The 18811-nt window shown below is 39.3% G+C and overlaps 1 protein-coding gene across 1 annotated transcript in view; it reads left to right on the top strand.

Annotated features, from left to right (window-relative positions):
- drd2.S (dopamine receptor D2 S homeolog) overlaps positions 1–18811 on the top strand; it is a 194839-nt gene that overhangs the window by 110555 nt on the left and 65473 nt on the right. The window contains exon 2 of the mRNA XM_041571402.1: positions 7374–7671. Within this exon, the coding sequence (XP_041427336.1) occupies positions 7405–7671 (267 nt within the window). The 5' untranslated portion in view covers positions 7374–7404. The remainder of the gene's footprint in view (positions 1–7373; positions 7672–18811) is intronic.

Below are 18811 nucleotides of genomic sequence, written 5' to 3' on the forward strand. Positions count from 1 at the left end.
TGCACTTTTAGTAGCATATAAAGAGTTAATTTTTAATTGTTCACATAATCTAGGGTAGGGACCACTGTTCCCTTGCCAGGTGGGAAATGGCCACCTGGCAGCTGGGAATGCCACCTCTCGATGTAGACTAGAACTTTTTCAAATGTAAAGAAAATCAACTTATTCCAAAACTATGTAACTTTGCACAATAGAGAATATTGTAAAAAAGTAAAAATAAGCACTTTCTATTTTGATGACAGTATATATTTTAATTATGTTTTTGTGTAACAAAATAAAATGTCTGATTAAGACATTATTGGTGAGATTGATTTCTTGTTGGAAAATATTAAAAAAGACATGACACATGCAGAATTAGGGGGGTTATTTATCAAAGTCCGAATTTATCTCAATATTTTCTGGAAAAAACTCTGACCAAATCTGCACGGGTTTTTTGGGCTTATTTATTAATACACTTTCCCGAAAATTTTGTTTGCAGGAAAAAATCTGATGTTTTCAGATCTTTCATCTGATTTTCACAATTTTTTCGGATCTTTCATCTGATTTTCACAATTTTTTCGGATCTTTCATCCGATTTTCATGAAAACTTCAGGAAATTCAAATTGCCAAAAACCCAGCGCACATCAAAAAATCAGAGACTTCTCCCATTGACTTATATGCAACTTCGATAGGTCTGAGATGCCAGATTTTCAGATTCTGACTTTTCCATCCTCTGGGTTTAATAAATTCAGAAAAATTTGTCCAATTTTATAAAAAAAGAAAATCATGAATTTTTCGTGATTTATGTATTAGGAGTTTAGTAAATAACCCCTTAGGTGGTTATTTATAATGGTCCGAATTTATCTCAATATCGGTTGCTACAAACTCAGTTCCAAGCCGCTTATTTATCATTACATTTTCCCGAAAATTAGCTTTACGGGAAAAACTCAGATTTTCAAGATTTTGTCGTGAATTTTCCCTGAAAACTCCAAATTTTATGGCGTTTTCACCCGAAAGCTCAGAAAACATAGTAAAATTGCCCGAAACTCCCGACACAACCAAAAATGAATGGGACTGTTCCCATTGACTTCTATGCAACCTCGACAGGTTTGAGATGCCGTGTTTTTATATTCAGGATTTTTAGCCCTTGGGGTTTAATAAATTCCAAAAAATTTGTGATATTCTTAAAAGCCTATTATAACACAAAAAAATCATGAATTTTTCTGATTTAGGGGAATTTCGGATATTCGGAGTTTAGTAAAGGGTCCACCACTGTGCACCCTCTCACCTATATGTTTACAGACAATGTTAAAAAAAACAGATGTCTACTCACAAATATAGAGACAATACAAGGAACAGTAACATAAAAAAAATTGTATTTTTAAAGTAATAAACATATAATGAAGTGTTGCCCTGCACTGGTAAAACTTGTGTGTTTGTATCAGAAACACTACGGGGCACATTTACTTAGCGAAGTATTTTTCTGGCTACTTTTTTGGCTACTTTCGGAATTTGATAAATAACCCCTTAAATATTTGATAAATATTAGGGGCCGATTCATCAAGAGTCGAATATCGAGGGTTAATTAACCCTCGATATTCGACTAGGAACTAAAATCCTTCGACTTCGAATATCGAAGTCGAAGGATTTAGCGCAAATGCTGCGAACGATCGAAGGATTATTCCTTCGATCGAACGATTACCCCATTATATGCTTTGAGGCAATTTTCAGATATTTCACCAAAACCGCCAAATTTGGCAAAGCCTTGCGACTCAGTAGTTTGGAGCAGAAAGGCATGGGTACCCATTTTAGATTCTGTAGAATGTGTTCTTTCCAAAAATGTATGGGTTTGGGGGGTAAACATATATTTCTGTGTTTTTACCCCACAAAAATGCAGACAATGTGCTGATTTTTCATTAGCTGAAGTTACCCACAGGACAATTTGTATGTGCTAACTTCATTTTGGGGCCTCTAAATACCATATACTTTGGTAAACCTATGCACAGTGGGCACCAAACTGTTTGGAGGACCCCTGGCAATCACAATTTGGGTGCTTTTTTGTGATACGTAATGATACATGGGCGATATGATGCTGGATAGTTGAAGCATTGAGGCAATTTTCAGATATTTCACCAAAACCGACAACTTTGGGAAAGCCTTGCGACTCAGTAGTTTGGAGCAATAAGGCATGGGTACCCATTTTAGATTCTGTAGAATGTGTACTTTCCAAAAATATATGGGTTTGGGGGGTAAACATATATTTCTGTGTTTTTACCCCACAAAAATGCAGTCAATGTGTTGATTTTTCATTAGCTGAAGTTACCCACGGAACTGTTTGTATGCGCTAACTTCATTTTGGGGCCTCTAAATGCCAGATACTTTGGTAAACCTATGAACAATGGCCACCAAACTGTTTGGAGGAACCCTGGCAATCATATTTAGGGTGCTTTTTCTTGGTGCGTAACGATACATGGGTGATATGCTGCAGAGAAGTTGAAGCTTTGAGGCAATTTTCAGATATTTCACCAAAACCGACAATTGTGGGAAAGCCTTGCGACTCAGTAGTTTGGAGCAGAAAGGCATGGGTACCCATTTTAGATTCGGTAGAATGTGTACTTTCCAAAAATATATGGGTTTTGGGGGTAAACATATATTTCTGTGTTTTTACCCCACAAAAATGCAGTCAATGTGTTGATTTTTCATTAGCTGAAGTTACCCACGGGACTGTTTGTATGCGCTAACTTCATTTTGGGGCCTCTAAATGCCAGATACTTTGGTAAACCTATGAACAATGGCCACCAAACTGTTTGGAGGAACCCTGGCAATCATATTTAGGGTGCTTTTTCTTGGTGCGTAACGATACATGGGTGATATGGTGCTGAGAAGTTGAAGCTTTGAGGCAATTTTCAGATATTTCACCAAAACCGACAATTGTGGGAAAGCCTTGCGACTCAGTAGTTTGGAGCAGAAAGGCATGGGTACCCATTTTAGATTCGGTAGAATGTGTACTTTCCAAAAATATATGGGTTTTGGGGGTAAACATATATTTCTGTGTTTTTACCCCACAAAATGCAGTCAATGTGTTTGATTTTTCATTAGCTGAAGTTACCCACGGGACTGTTTGTATGCGCTAACTTCATTTTGGGGCCTCTAAATGCCAGATACTTTGGTAAACCTATGAACAATGGCCACCAAAATGTTCAGAGGAACCATGGCAATCATATTTAGGGTGCTTTTTCTTAGTACATAATGATACATGGGTGATATGGTGCTGGGAAGTTGAAGGTTTGAGGCAATTTTCACATATTTCACCAAAACCGACAATTTTGGGAAAGCCTTGCGACTCAGTAGTTTGGAGCAGAAAGGCATGGGTACCCATTTTAGATTCTGTAGAATGTGTACTTTCCAAAAATATATCAATGAATAAAGCTTACCCTGGAGAACCTTCAAACAATAGTTTTGTTTATTTCAATATACACAACATATTTCGAGTCCAAGGACTCTTCATCAGGTGCTTATAAGCACTATGAAGATTTATGAGATTTCCTGACTTGGCGGAGTCAGGCACCCTGTCTGAGAGCTGATACTGATTGATACAAACGCTGCAAGGATATCACCTAAAGCATTGTGACTACTTTCCAAAAATATATGGGTTTTGGGGGTAAACATATATTTCTGTGTTTTTACCCCACAAAAAATGCAGTCAATGTGTTGATTTCTCAGTAGCTGAAGTAAAGTCCTGATCAATTTGGATGTGCTAACTTCATATTGGTGTCTCTAAATGCCAGATACTTTGGTAAACCTATGCATAATGGGTATCAAACTGTTCAGTGGACCCCTGGCAATCATATTTCAGGGGATTTTTCTTGGTATCTAGTATAATTTGGGATATGCGGAGCAGCAAAATAAAACCTTTGAAATGATTTTTCAGAATTTTGAATTTTTTTTTGAAAAACCGCTATGTTCAGACAAGCTTTTATGTTTGGTAGTTGGGAGTAGAGACATAGTTACCCATTTTGTAATCGGCAGAATGTGTACTTTTCAAAAATGTATGGTTTTCTGGGGTAAACCTACGGTTTCAGGAGTTTTTGCCTTGGAATCTAAAGCATGCCGTTTTCTGCCTTAGTGCTTTCAAAATTCGGTAATATACTGCCGGGAGTTTTTGAGATACAGAAGTCCTAAATCTCCCTAAAACTATACATATCTGGTATTGGCACGTTCGAGAGACATAAGGCTTTCCAAATCAGTTGGATTTTCATCCGTAAAATGAAATATTTTTCTGGTATAAATTGATATACGATGAAAAATGGTAATTTTTCATTTTTTTTTGGTATTTAGCACTATAAATTTTTTTGCACAGGTGGAAATACATGAAAACTCAGGCAGATTTAGAAAGCTCAGTTTCTACCGAAAAAAACAATGTATAGTTTTCCTAGGTAAACTATAGGTTTCCCCTCAGAAAATGCCCCTAAAGTGAGAGAGCACAAAATGTTTCAAAAACGGCTGGCATTTCGCGTAACCAAAATGTGAAATTCTGCTGGCACTTAAAGGGTTAATGCAACGATCGAATATCCTTCGATCAAAAAAAGTTAGCCAAGCCTATGGGGACCTTCCCCATAGGCTAACATTGACTTCAGTAGCTTTTAGATGGTGAACTAGGGGGTCGAAGTTTTTTTTAAAGAGACAGTACTTCGACTATCGAATGGTCGAATAGTCGAACGATTTTTACTACGAATCCTTTGATTCGAAGTCGTAGTCATAGTTGAAGGTCGAACAGGTTGTGACTGACGAATTAATAAGCTGAAGCTTCATCCTCAATATTATTATGTCAGTGACATCGAGGGGCAGATGTATTAAGGGTCGAATATCAAAGTCGAAGGATTTTGCGCAATTCGTTCGATCGAACGATTGAAGGAATAATCGTTCGATCAAACGATTAAATCCTTCGAATCGAACGATTCAAAGCATTTTAATCCATCGATCGAAGGATTATCCTTCGACCAAAAAAAGATAGCCAAGCCTATGGGGACCTTCTCCATAGGCTAACATTGACTTTGGTAGCTTTTAGATGGCGAACTAGGGGGTCGAAGTTTTTTTTAAAGAGACAGTACTTCGACTATCGAATGGTCGAATAGTCGAACTATTTTTACTACGAATCCTTCGATTCGAAGTCGTAGTCGAAGGTCGAAGTAGCCCATTCGATGGTCGAAGTAGCCCAAAAAAAAAAATTGACGTTTTTTACCTTCGAATCCTTCACTCGCAGTTAGTGAATCGGCCCCTTATTGTTGATAATTTACAGTTCCTAATAACTGAGCATTCGTGCACTAGTCATTGCCTAACAATTAGCATAGATACAGTAGCAGCTAATCAATCACAATTCTGTATACCTCCAAAATGTAGTACAGGTATGGGATCAATTATCCAGAAACCCGCTCTCCAGAAAGTTCCAAATTACGGAAAGGCTGCCTCCCATAGACTCCATTATAATAATAATTGAAATTTTAAAAAATGATTTCCTTTTTCTCTGTAATAATAAAACAGCACCTTTTTTTTCATTTGGGTTTTCATTTGGAGGGGTTGAACTTGATGTCTTTTTTCAACCCAATTTAACTATGTAACTAAGTAACCTTGTCCTTGATCCAAACTAAGATATAATTAATCCTTATTGGAAGCAAAACCAGCCTATTGATTAATTAAATTTTTACATGATTTTCAAGTTGACAAAGTATAAAGATCCAAATTATGGAAAGATCCATTATCCGTAAAACCCCAGGTCCCGAGCATTCTGGATAACTTATTCAATACCTGTTCTATACATTCTCATTGGTGTGACTGTGTGGTGCACAGCCGATAATAGAATAAGATATATTTACATTTTATTTCCTTTAACTTTTACTTGATGGTAACTAAACTGTATGAATCCAGATTTGGGGCGAAACAATCCTACTGGGTTTATTTGATGAGTTATTTTTACATCAATAATTTTTATTGACATTTTACAGCTCAAACACAACAAAAAATTATCAAATTGTATAATTTCAAGAATTGTTAAAGATATTGCAACAATATACAAAACAAGACATTACCTTGTTCTTGATCCTAACTAAGCAGCAGGAATCTATATTAGTGGTAAAACCATCCAACTGGTTTTATATAATGTTTAAATGTTTTTTTGTTACTAAAATCCAAATGCTAAATTGCTAAAAATTTATTTTATAAAAAATCATGAATTTTTCGGAATTTATTAAATCTCAAGGATGGAAAAGTCTGAATCAGAAAATCCGGCATTTCCAGACATGTCGAGGTTGCATATAAGTCAATGGGAGAAGTCTCAATGATTTTTTGATGTGCGCTTGGTTTCGTGCAAAACCCCGAAGTATTCGAACAAATCGCTAAAATCTCGAAAATCGGATGTAAAAAAAACGTGAAAATCTTTTCCCGCAAAGCAAATTTATGGAAAATGTAATAATAAATAAGTGTTAAAAACCCGAGCGGATTTTGATGAGAGTTTGTAGCAGAAAATATTGAGATAAATTCTGACTTTGATAAATAACCCCCTTAAAGTATGTTATCCAAATTACAGAAGATACCTTATTCGGAAAACCCCAGGTCCCGAGCAGTCTAGATAACAGGTCCCATACCTGTACATTCTAACAGCATTTCCATAGGTTACCAGAAGTATAAAGAGTTTAGTTAGGGGGTTATTTAATGAATGGTAAAAACACCATAATTTTGAGTTGTTTTATGATAAAATTCAAATTTTTAGTGGAAAAAAAACCTTGCATTTTTGTGAGATTTATTATACCCCAGGGCTCAAAAAAGTCAGAATCCGAAAAAACTTCATCTTCAACCTGTCAAGGTCCTCTAGAAGTCATTGGCAGAGGTCCTACAGTATTTGCAATTCGTAGATATTATTGTCTGTGCTGGGTTTCGTACGATAATCCGAACATTTCGGGCTTTTCCACTGTCAAATCTGAAAAATTTGGATTTTTCGTGTGACAAAAGTTGTGGTTTTTGTCAATCTGAATGTTTTAGTCTTTTTTTTAATGATAAATAAAGGTAAATTGTGAATTTTAGTTTGGTCAGATTTTTTTTTTGATTAATTAATCAGGAAAATTTGGATTTAAGTAAATAACCCCCTTAATGTATAAATGATTATAATGATATGGTATTGCAAATTTTGGAAAGAGTCCACATTCGGGATAATGTATCTGTATAAATATCAGTGTAAATAAATGCTGTAATGTGAGCACATCCTATTAACAATCTTATCGTACAGAAGATGTAGGGAAAGAGACGTGTACCTTGGGAAAATGTAGATATTATTAGCAATACTAAATTAACAATATTGTTTTTACCCAGTATGTAATTATATGTACTCTTTTCTTTTTTTCTAGAGCTGAGCTTCAGAGGGACCTACTCACCTTCATGGATCCCCAGAGCCTGTCTATGTACAATGATGATATTAACAATGGAACTAATGGAACTGCTGTTCATCAGAAGCCTCATTACAATTACTATGCCATGCTCCTTACTCTTCTTATATTTGTCATCGTCTTTGGCAATGTTTTGGTGTGCATTGCCGTTTCTAGGGAAAAAGCTCTACAAACCACTACCAACTACCTAATTGTCAGTTTGGCTGTGGCAGATCTCTTGGTGGCCACATTGGTGATGCCTTGGATGGTTTACATGGAGGTATGTTTTAAAAGTTTCATTGCATAACATTTTCAGTTTATTGCCACATTTCTATGCAGAAGACAGAATAGAAGCTCTATATATCTGTCAGTGACTTTGAGAATTGATTGATAACATTGAAACAAATACATTAACAAATCTTATGACTCTTATGGATTGCAGGGAAGCAATCCATACAACTGAAAATTATGAATTTCACATTTCATTTGCACTAACATTTTGTGCTCTCTCATTGTAGGGGCATTTCCTGGGAGGTGGGGTAGTTCACCTAGGAAAACTATAAATAGTTTTTTTCAGGAAAATCTGAGCTTTCTAAATTTTTTTGCATATCTTCACTTCTGGAACAAAAATACAAAATAAAAATTGCTATTTTTCATAATATAGGAATTTATATCAGAAAAAAACGAATTTGGAAAGCCTCAAGTGTCTCGAATGTGCCAAAACCAGATATGTATAGTTTTATGGAGATTTCTGACTTCTATAGAGCAAAAACTCCCGGAGTAATTTAGCAAATTTCAAAGCACTACAGTAGAATATGGCATACTTTAGATTCCAAAGCCCAAAAATCCTGGATATTTTTGAAAATACACATTTTGCCAAAGCAAAACCAAATTGGGTAACCATGTCTTTCTGCTCCGAAGTACCAAACATCAAAGTTTTTCTGAACAAAGCATTTTCTATAAAGATTAATGAAAATTCAGAAAAATCACCTCAAAACTTTCAATTTGAAAGTTTGTATCTCCAACATAACATTAGGTAACAAGAAGAAACATCCTAAATATGAATGCCAGGGGTCCACTGTACAGTTTGATGCCCATTGTGCATAAGATTACCAACATTTCTGGCCTTTAGAGACCCCAAAATTAAGTTAGTGTATACAACTCAATTCAGCTGCTGAATAATCAACACATTTACTGCATTTCTTGCAGGATAAAAACAAAAAAATATACTGAACCCCAAAAACCACGTATATTTGGAAAGTACAGATTCAGCTGGATCTTAAATGGCTAACCATGTCTTTCTACTCCAAACTCACAATGCTTTCCCCATATTGTCGTTTTTGATGAATATCTGAAAATCGCCTCAAAGTTTCCAGTTTCTAGCATTGTATCTCCAACATAGCATTAGGTAACAAGAAGAAACATCCCAAATATGAATGCCAGGGGCCACTGAACAGTTTGATGCCAATTGTGCACAGGATTACCGAACTATGTGGTGTACAGAGTCTCCCAAAAGAAAAAGGTGCAGAAGAATTTGTATGGCTGCAATATAACCACCTGGTATGTGTGTTATTTGCCATAAGGCACCCTAACCTTACAGAGACAATAGATAACCATATTTTTTTTGAAAGTACACATTCTGACAAATCCAAAATGGTTAACCATGTCTTTCTACTGCAAACTATCAAACTGAAAAGTCATGCCAAATGTAGCATTTTGTACAAAATGTCTGAAAATGGCCACAAAGCTTGCATTTTACCCCATTGTATGCCTCGCATTTTGTAACATAGCATAAAATGTCCTAAATATGAACACCAGGGGTCTACTGAACAATAGGGATGTCGCGGACTGTTCGCCGGCGAACTTGTTCGCGCGAACATCGGCTGTTCGCGCTCGCCGAATGTTCGCGAACGTCGCGCGACGTTCGCCATTTTGGGTTCGCCTTACCTGGCGCTTTTTTTTGACCTCTCACCCCAGACCAGCAGATACATGGCAGCCAATCAGGAAGCTCTCCCTCCTGGACCACCCCCACACCCCCTGGACCACTCCCCTTCCATATATAAACTGAAGCCCTGCAGCGTTTTTTCATTCTGCCTGTGTGTGCTTGCAAGAGCTAGTGTAGGGAGAGAGCTGTTACTGATTTCACTGATTTCTTTGAGGGACAGTTGATAGTAAGTTTGCTGGCTAGTAATCTACTTGATACTGCTCTGTATTGGAGGGACAGAAGTCTGCAGGGATTTGAGGGACATTTTAGGGTAGCTTTGCTGGCTAGTAATCTACCTTCTACTGCAGTGCTCTGTATGTAGCTGCCTGCTGTGGGCACTGATCTCTTCTGATCTCATCTGCTGACTGCTGTAATAACCCAATAGTCCTTGTAAGGACTGCTTTTATTTTCTTTTTTGTTGTTTTACTTTGCTACTTTAACAGCCAAGTGCTATTAGTCTAGCAGTGTTGGGGAGTGGGACTGGTGTGCTACTGTGCTGCTCCTAGTAGTTCAGCAGCACCAACCCGAGAAAATTTTTTTAATATACATATAATTTTTTTTTTATTTTACTTATCTTACTGTTCTTTAAGGTGTCCAGTGCTGTTTGCTGTTCTTCATAGTAGTGCACCAATAGTAGTGCACTTGCAGGCATTATTTGCCCAGTGGCCATCTAGCTGTGTGAGCTTGTTCACATTCTGTCTAAATATCAATAATAATACCGTCTCCAGAAACACCACCTGAGTGACGTTTTTCAAGCAGCAATAATATATTCCGTATCCACCACTGCTGTAGTGTATACGTTGACCTTGCAGGCATTATTTGCCCAGTGTGTTCTTCATTTTCAAACCACTGCCACTTAGCTGTGTGAGCTTTTTCACATTCTGTCTAAATATTAATAATAATACCGTCTCCAGAAACACCACCTGAGTGACGTTTTTCAAGCAGCAATAATATATTCCGTATCCACCACTGCTGTAGTGTATACGTTGACCTTGCAGGCATTATTTGCCCAGTGTGTTCTTCATTTTCAAACCACTGCCACTTAGCTGTGTGAGCTTTTTCACATTCTGTCTAAATATCAATAATAATACCGTCTCCAGAAACACCACCTGAGTGACGTTTTTCAAGCAGCAATAATATATTCCGTATCCACCACTGCTGTAGTGTATACGTTGACCTTGTAGGCATTATTTGCCCAGTGTGTTCTTCATTTTCAAACCACTGCCACTTAGCTGTGTGAGCTTTTTCACATTCTGTCTAAATATCAATAATAATACCGTCTCCAGAAACACCACCTGAGTGACGTTTTTCAAGCAGCAATAATATATTCCGTATCCACCACTGCTGTAGTGTATACGTTGACCTTGTAGGCATTATTTGCCCAGTGTGTTCTTCATTTTCAAACCACTGCCACTTAGCTGTGTGAGCTTGTTCACATTCTGTCTAAATATCAATAATAATACCGTCTCCAGAAACACCACCTGAGTTGTTGTTGTTTTTGTTTTAAAAATAATGCCAGGCAAAGGCAGGCCGCCACGCAGAGGCACTAGGGGCCGTGCTGCTATGCTATCCTGTGGCCCTAGGAAATTGCCCAGTTTTAAAAAGGCAATGACCCTGAACTCCCAAAATGCTGAAGAGGTAGTTGACTGGCTTACACAGCACACCCCATCCTCTACCGTTTCTAACTTTACCACAACATCCTCATCCTCCACTGCTATGGCCACCCCACGTAACACTTCCTCCACCACCGGCGCCCCTTCTTCACTGGAGTCAGAGGAGTTATTTTCACATGAGTTTCTTGAACTGAGTGATGCGCAACCATTATTGGCAGAAGAAGATGAAGGAGATGAGGACGTTACACCAGATTTAATTCTGGCAGAGAACACAACAGAGATGGACATAATGAGTGATGACGAGGAGGTCCCCGCTGCTGCTTCCTTCTGTGAGCTGTTAGAAGAAATTGATGCATCTGAGGAGAATGATGATGAGGAGATTGATGTTTTGTGGGTGCCCAGTAGAAGAGAGCAAGAGGAGGATAGTTCAGATGGAGAGACGGAGAGTCAGAGAGGCAGGAGGAGAATAAGACTTAGAAGAAGCAGGGAGGACAGCTCGCAGGGAACAGTAGGGCAACAACATGTATCGGCACCTGTGGTCAGCCGGCCAACGCACCCGCCATTGCCGCCAACGCCGCCAACTTCTACTGTTACCGCCAGATTGCCAGCTTCAAAAAGGTCAGCAGTGTGGGATTTTTTTAATGTGTGTGCCTTTGGGAGCAACACCTCAAAGGCAACAGGCAAACTAAAAGCCACCCTCCTTCTGGTCCAGCATCTTACTGCCCTACCTCTGCTGTCCTTGACCCGTCTGAACCACCCTCCACTCCGCCTTCCACCTTGACCACCAGTTCCCATTCCCAGTCATCTGCCCCCAGCCAAGTTTCTGTGAGGGCCATGTTTGAGCGTAAGAAGCCAATGTCTGCGAGTCACCCCCTTGCCCGGCGTCTGACAGCTGGCTTGTCTGCACTCTTAGCCCGCCAGCTTTTACCATACCAGCTGGTGGACTCTGAGGCCTTCCGCAAATTTGTAGCAATTGGGACACCGCAGTGGAAGGTACCCAGCCGCAATTTTTTTTCAAAAAAGGGAATACCACACCTGTACCACCATGTGCAGAGCCAAGTCACCGCATCTCTGTCACTTAGTGTTGGGCCAAAGGTCCATATGACTACTGACGCATGGTCCTCCAAGCATGGTCAGGGCAGGTATGTCACCTACACTGCCCACTGGGTGAACTTGGTCATGGCTGGGAAGCAGGAAATGTGTGGCTCAACAACGACAGTGGAGTTGGTGTCACCGCCACGGATTGCACGTGGTTCTGCCACCACCTCTACTCCTCCTTCGCTCTCTACCTCGTCTTCTTCCTCTTCTTCGTCCTCTGCTGCTGGGTCCTCCTCCTCCACACCTGTGCACCCCCAGCTCCCCCTAGGCTATTCGACGTGCCAGGTACGCCGTTGTCATGCTGTCTTGGGGATGACGTGCCTGGAAAGCAAAAACCATACCGGATCTGTACTCCTGTCATCTCTGCAGTCACAGGCCGATCGGTGGCTGACCCCACACCAACTGAAGATCGGAAAAGTGGTGTGTGACAATGGAAGCAATCTGTTGGCAGCACTGAGACTGGGCAATTTAACACATGTGCCCTGCATGCCACATGTTCTGAATTTAATAGTACAACGTTTTGTCTCAAAGTACCCAGGATTCCAGGACGTTCTCAGGCAGTCCAGGAAGGTGTCGGCCCATTTCAGACGTTCCTATACAGCCATGGCACGCCTTGCTGACATTCAGCAGCAGTACAACATGCCAGTCAGGCTGGAATTCAACGCTCCTCATGTTGGAACGTCTGCTGCAACAACAAAGAGCCGTCAACGAATACCTGTTTGAACTGGGTGGTAGGACTGGATCTGCAGAGCTGGGGATTTTTTTCCCCCGTTACTGGGTGCTTATGTGCGATGCCTGCAGGCTCATGCGCCCTTTTGAAGAGGTTACAAACATGGTCAGTCGCACCGAAGGCACCATCAGCGACATAATACCCTTTGCTTTCTTCCTGGAGCATGCCATGCGACGAGTGACAGATGAGGCTGTAGACCAGCGTGACGAGGAGCAGGAAGCGCACGATTTCTGGTCGGAATCACCAGAACGAACCCAGGCACCTGCTGCAACGCAGGGAGAGGTGTCAGAAGTAGAGTCAGAGGAGGAAGGTGGCTTTGTGGAGGAAGAGGACCAACAGGAGCAGGCTTCCCAGGGGGCTAGTGGTGACCTTTTGGGGACCCCTGGTCTTGTACGTGGCTGGGGGGAGGAGACCGTGGATGATGCAGTCCTTGATAACGAGGAAGCAGAGATGGATACCTCTGCATCCAACCTTGTGAGAATGGGGTCTTTCATGCTGTCATGCCTGTTGAAGGACCCCCGTATCAAGAGGCTTAAGGAGAAGGACCTGTACTGGGTCGCGACTCTACTAGACCCTCGGTACAAGCATAAAGTGGCAGAAATGTTACCAACATACCACAAGTCTGAAAGGATGCTGCATTTACAAACCAGCCTGCAAAACATGTTGTACAATGCTTTTAAGGGTGATGTCACTTCAGGAACTCATCAACATTCCAGGGGCAGAGGTGCCAGTAATCCTGCCACGAGTGCACCTGCAAGGACAAAGCACTTTGGCCACTCTGTAACGTCAGACATGCAAATGTTTTTTTGTCCAAGGCAGCGGCAGAACCCTTCTGGATCCACCCTCAAAGAACGCCTCGACCGGCAGGTAGCGGACTACCTGGCATTAACTGCAGATATCGACACTCTGAGGAGCGATGAACCCCTGGACTACTGGGTGCGCAGGCTTGATCTGTGGCCAGAGCTGTCACAATTTGCCATGAACCTCTTGTCTTGCCCCGCCTCAAGTGTCCTCTCAGAAAGGACCTTCAGTGCAGCAGGAGGGATTGTAACTGAGAAGAGAACTCGCCTAGGTCACAAAAGTGTGGATTACCTGACCTTTATTAAAATGAATGAGGGGTGGATCTCGGAGGGTTACTGCATGCCGGAAGACTTGTTCTGAGTTTCTGATTCTGACTCCCCATGCAGCTGTCCTTCTCTGCACGCCTCATGACTCCACATACAGCTGTCCTTTAGCGTCCTCCTCCCTCCACCACCGTTACAAACTAGAGTGCAAACCCTACTGGTTTAATTTGAATCCAGGTAAATCCTGAGTTTTTCTGGCCTCTGTGCTTCAGTGGCTGCGACCAAAAAAAACAGAATATTTTCAGCATTTATATGGCATATTTTTTCTGGCCTCTGTGCTTCAGTGGCTGTGACAAAAAAATGAATATTTTCAGCATTTATATGGCATATTGTTTCGGCCTCTGTGCTTCAGTGGCTGCGACAAAAATAAATGAATATTTTCAGCATTTATATGGCATATTTTTTCTGGCCTCTGTGCTTCAGTGGCTGCGACCAAAAAAAACAGAATATTTTCAGCATTTATATGGCATATTTTTTCTGGCCTCTGTGCTTCAGTGGCTGTGACAAAAAAATGAATATTTTCAGCATTTATATGGCATATTGTTTCGGCCTCTGTGCTTCAGTGGCTGCGACAAAAATAAATGAATATTTTCAGCATTTATATGGCATATTTTTTCTGGCCTCTGTGCTTCAGTGGCTGCGACCAAAAAAAACAGAATATTTTCAGCATTTATATGGCATATTTTTTCTGGCCTCTGTGCTTCAGTGGCTGCGACCAAAAAAAACAGAATATTTTCAGCATTTATATGGCATATTTTTTCTGGCCTCTGTGCTTCAGTGGCTGTGACAAAAAAATGAATATTTTCAGCATTTATATGGCATATTGTTTCGGCCTCTGTGCTTCAGTGGCTGCGACACAAATAAATGAATATTTTCAGCATTTATATGGCATATTTTTTCTGGCCTCTGTGCTTCAGTGGCTGCGACTAAAAAAAACAGAATATTTTCAGCATTTATATGGCATATTTTTTCTGGCCTCTGTGCTTCAGTGGCTGTGACAAAAAAATGAATATTTTCAGCATTCATATGGCATATTGTTTCGGCCTCTGTGCTTCAGTGGCTGCGACAAAAATAAATGAATATTTTCAGCATTTATATGGCATATTTTTTCTGGCCTCTGTGCTTCAGTGGCTGCGACCAAAAAAAACAGAATATTTTCAGCATTTATATGGCATATTTTTTCTGGCCTCTGTGCTTCAGTGGCTGTGACAAAAAAATTTATATTTTCAGCATTTATATGGCATATTTTTTCTGGCCTCTGTGCTTCAGTGGCTGCGACCAAAAAAAACAGAATATTTTCAGCATTTATATGGCATATTTTTTCTGGCCTCTGTGCTTCAGTGGCTGCGACCAAAAAAAACAGAATATTTTCAGCATTTATATGGCATATTTTTTCTGGCCTCTGTGCTTCAGTGGCTGCGACCAAAAAAATTGAATATTTTCAGCATTTATATGGCATATTTTTTCTGTCCTCTGTGCTTCAGTGTCTGCGACAAAAATTTTTTATATTGTTAGCATTTATATGGCATATTTTTCCTGGCCTCTGTGCTGCAGTGGCTGCGACAAAAAAAAATTAATATTGTTTGCATTTATATGGCATATTTTTTCTGGCCTCTGTGCTGCAGTGGCTGCGACAAAAAAAAATTAATATTGTTTGCATTTATATGGCATATTTTTTCTGGCCTCTGTGCTGCAGTGGCTGCGACAAAAAAAAATTAATATTGTTTGCATTTACATGGCATATTTTTTCTGGCCTCTGTGCTGCAGTGGCTGCCACAAAAAAAAATTAATATTTTCAGCATTTATATGGCATATTGTTTCTGGACTTCTGGTTCAGTGGCTGCGACAAAAAAAACATAATTTTTCAGGAAAGTACACATGCCTAATTTTTCAGGGTTCTGCAACAGTGGCAAAATCGCATCTTTTATGGTCACCGCAGGTGATCAATAAAGTAGACCAAAACTGGGCCCACACTGCAGAATCAGTGTTTTTTGGTTCACTTCACTGTACATTGAATTACCTCTGCCTGACCGTGCACGTGCGCACAAGCACGGTGACTGCTAAACACACCACTACAGAAATATTGCCACCAACAGGACGAACATCCTGGAGGTGAGAAGCAACTAGTAATTAAAAACTATTATTTGCTCACTTGACGGTATCATTCATTAAAGCTCTTTGCGTCTTTTTGCGTTGCAGTAAGCACCGCGTTTCGTCTTTGCGTGTGAACAGGCTGTAACCTTTACACGACTTGATTGGCATGTAGACGCCGGACGTTTTAAAGCATTTTATTACACAGGTTTAGAAATGTAGTGTGATTTCTGCCCTTTACAGCACAAAACGCAGCGCTGTGTCAACAATGGATTTTTTAGAAACATTTTTGCCCTTGATCCCCCTCTGGCATGGCACTGTCCAGGTCGTTGCACCCTTTAAACAACTTTAAAATCATTTATCTGGCCAGAAATGTCTTTTCTAGCTTTTAAAATTCGCCTTCCCATTGAAGTCTATGGGGTTTGCGACGTTCGCGAACCGTTCGCATTTTTGACGCAAGTTCGCGAATATGTTCGCGAACTTTTTTTCCGACGTTCGCTACATCCCTACTGAACAAGTTGATTCCCATGCATAAATGCATAAATAAACCAAAGTATGTGATATACAGAGACACCCAAATTAAAATAGTGCATATTAATTTTCATGGCTGACACTCTTGCTGCTGCAATATACACATCCTGCATGCAAATTATGTGCCATAAGACCCCCTAACGGTATGAAGACCATAGAAAACCATATATTTTAGAAAAGTACACATATTGACAAATCAAAAATTGGTAAATATGTATTTCTACTACAAACAAACTAACTGCAAAGCCATGCTAAACATAACGGTTTTTCTGAAAGCCATGAAAATGATCGGAACCTTGTATTTTACCAGATTATTTGCCCAACATTTCATAACATATCAGAATAAAACATCCTGTATATGAATGCCAGGGGTCTACTGAACAGTTTGATGCCCAATATGCATAGATAAACCAAACTATGTAGCGCACAGAGACCCTCAAATGGATATATAGCAGACAAAATTTACATGGGCAAAACAAAGTCACAAAGAACAGTGCAAAATGCAATAAAATCACTGTGAATGTAAGTGCGTATTGGTTTGTTTTGTGCGTGTATGTGTGGGACACTAACCTGGGGTGGCAGACTGAGGATCATCCAGGAGGGCTGGAACTGGAGGAGGCCATCTTCTTTGTTGGATCCAGTGGGGGGGGTGGATCTGGAGGGCCAGAAAGTACAGGCAGCAGCAGGACACATAGATTTCACGTGTCTGCTGCTGCCTTGGAGCCCCTGGACAATTACGAAAATTAAATAATTACGGAATTAAATGGTTGTTTGCTACAAGTTTCAAGCCTTTCATACAAATTCTTGCAGGGCAATCTCAACAAACTACCAGATACTGTAAAAGAATGCAAACTACTCATACCCTAGGGGTAAGATAAGTCACTTGGTTGAACTTGTAGATAATAAACATACAGTAGCAGTAGCAATACCATTTAAGTACCAAGTAAAGGCCAGCAAGATAAAGAGGTTAGAATTTAAATGGGGGTTTAAAGTAATCTTAAGCACGTGTAAGGGCCAGTCTAAAATATTCAATGCATTATTTGTCCTAAATATTCACAAAAATACATGCATATATAAAAGAAAGGCAATTGAAGAGTTCAACATTATGAAGAGACTCTTTGGGAGGAGAATGTGACCATTATGTATAAATGTATAAGGACATCTCTTAAGATAGAAAGAAAGGATGTTTCATCTTAAGGTGCAAAACCATTTTTATACAGTGAAAGCTTCAAACTTGTGGAATTCACTGACTAAAACAGTTGTACAAGCATATATATATATATATATATATATATATATATATATATATAGAAAAATAGAGAAGCTCGCACTCACAGGACTTAAAAGGTCAAAAAGGTGTTTATTTAGATCAAAAATCGACTAACGTTTCGGCTTGCACTCAAGCCTTTCTCACTTTGAGAAAGGCTTGAGTGCAAGCCGAAACGTTAGTCGATTTTTGATCTAAATAAACACCTTTTTGACCTTTTAAGTCCTGTGAGTGCGAGCTTCTCTATTTTTCTATTTTATTCTTGGGCTTTTTTGCACCCAGGCAACTTTGACCCTTTTAACGTGCAGTGCCAGCTTCCAGACTATTATATATATATATATATATATATATATATATATATATATATATATATATATTAAACCCCAAGGCAAGGGTTGAATATTTTGTTAAAATTATGTGACATATTATAAACATTTAATACTTTTAATAATATATTGACATTGTATATATAAATAAATGATGATGATTGTCTGATTACTTATTTGTAATATCAGATGCTTCTAAGGCAAATAGGACACAGGTTTTTCTTATTTCCCAAAACCAACAAGCTGGGTAAGAAAAAACTTACTTTGGTTTTCTTTATTTAAAAAACATTAATATAATATGCTTAGAAAAATAAGCAAAACACAATATTTCCATTATTTATAGTTTTCTTACAATAAAAGTATGTCTCATTGAAACACAGAGCTATGAAATAAAAATATCACAATGAACATATTTAACTATAGCACATAGATCTGCGTAAAAAGAGAAACTGAGTTCAGAAGCAAAAGTAAGTAAAAATTAAAGGAGAACTAACCTTAGAATTGAATATGGCTAGCAATACCATATCAGCATCACTATAGTAGTAATTCAGTATTTGTAGTAGTATTTGAGGCTACAAAGCTTGCAATTTACAGCTCTGTATATATCCTGTATATCATCAGGTACATGCCAATATAAGACCTTATAATTAGGGGGC

Source organism: Xenopus laevis, chromosome 7S, assembly GCF_017654675.1.
Source record: "Xenopus laevis strain J_2021 chromosome 7S, Xenopus_laevis_v10.1, whole genome shotgun sequence".
Taxonomy (NCBI): domain Eukaryota; kingdom Metazoa; phylum Chordata; class Amphibia; order Anura; family Pipidae; genus Xenopus; species Xenopus laevis.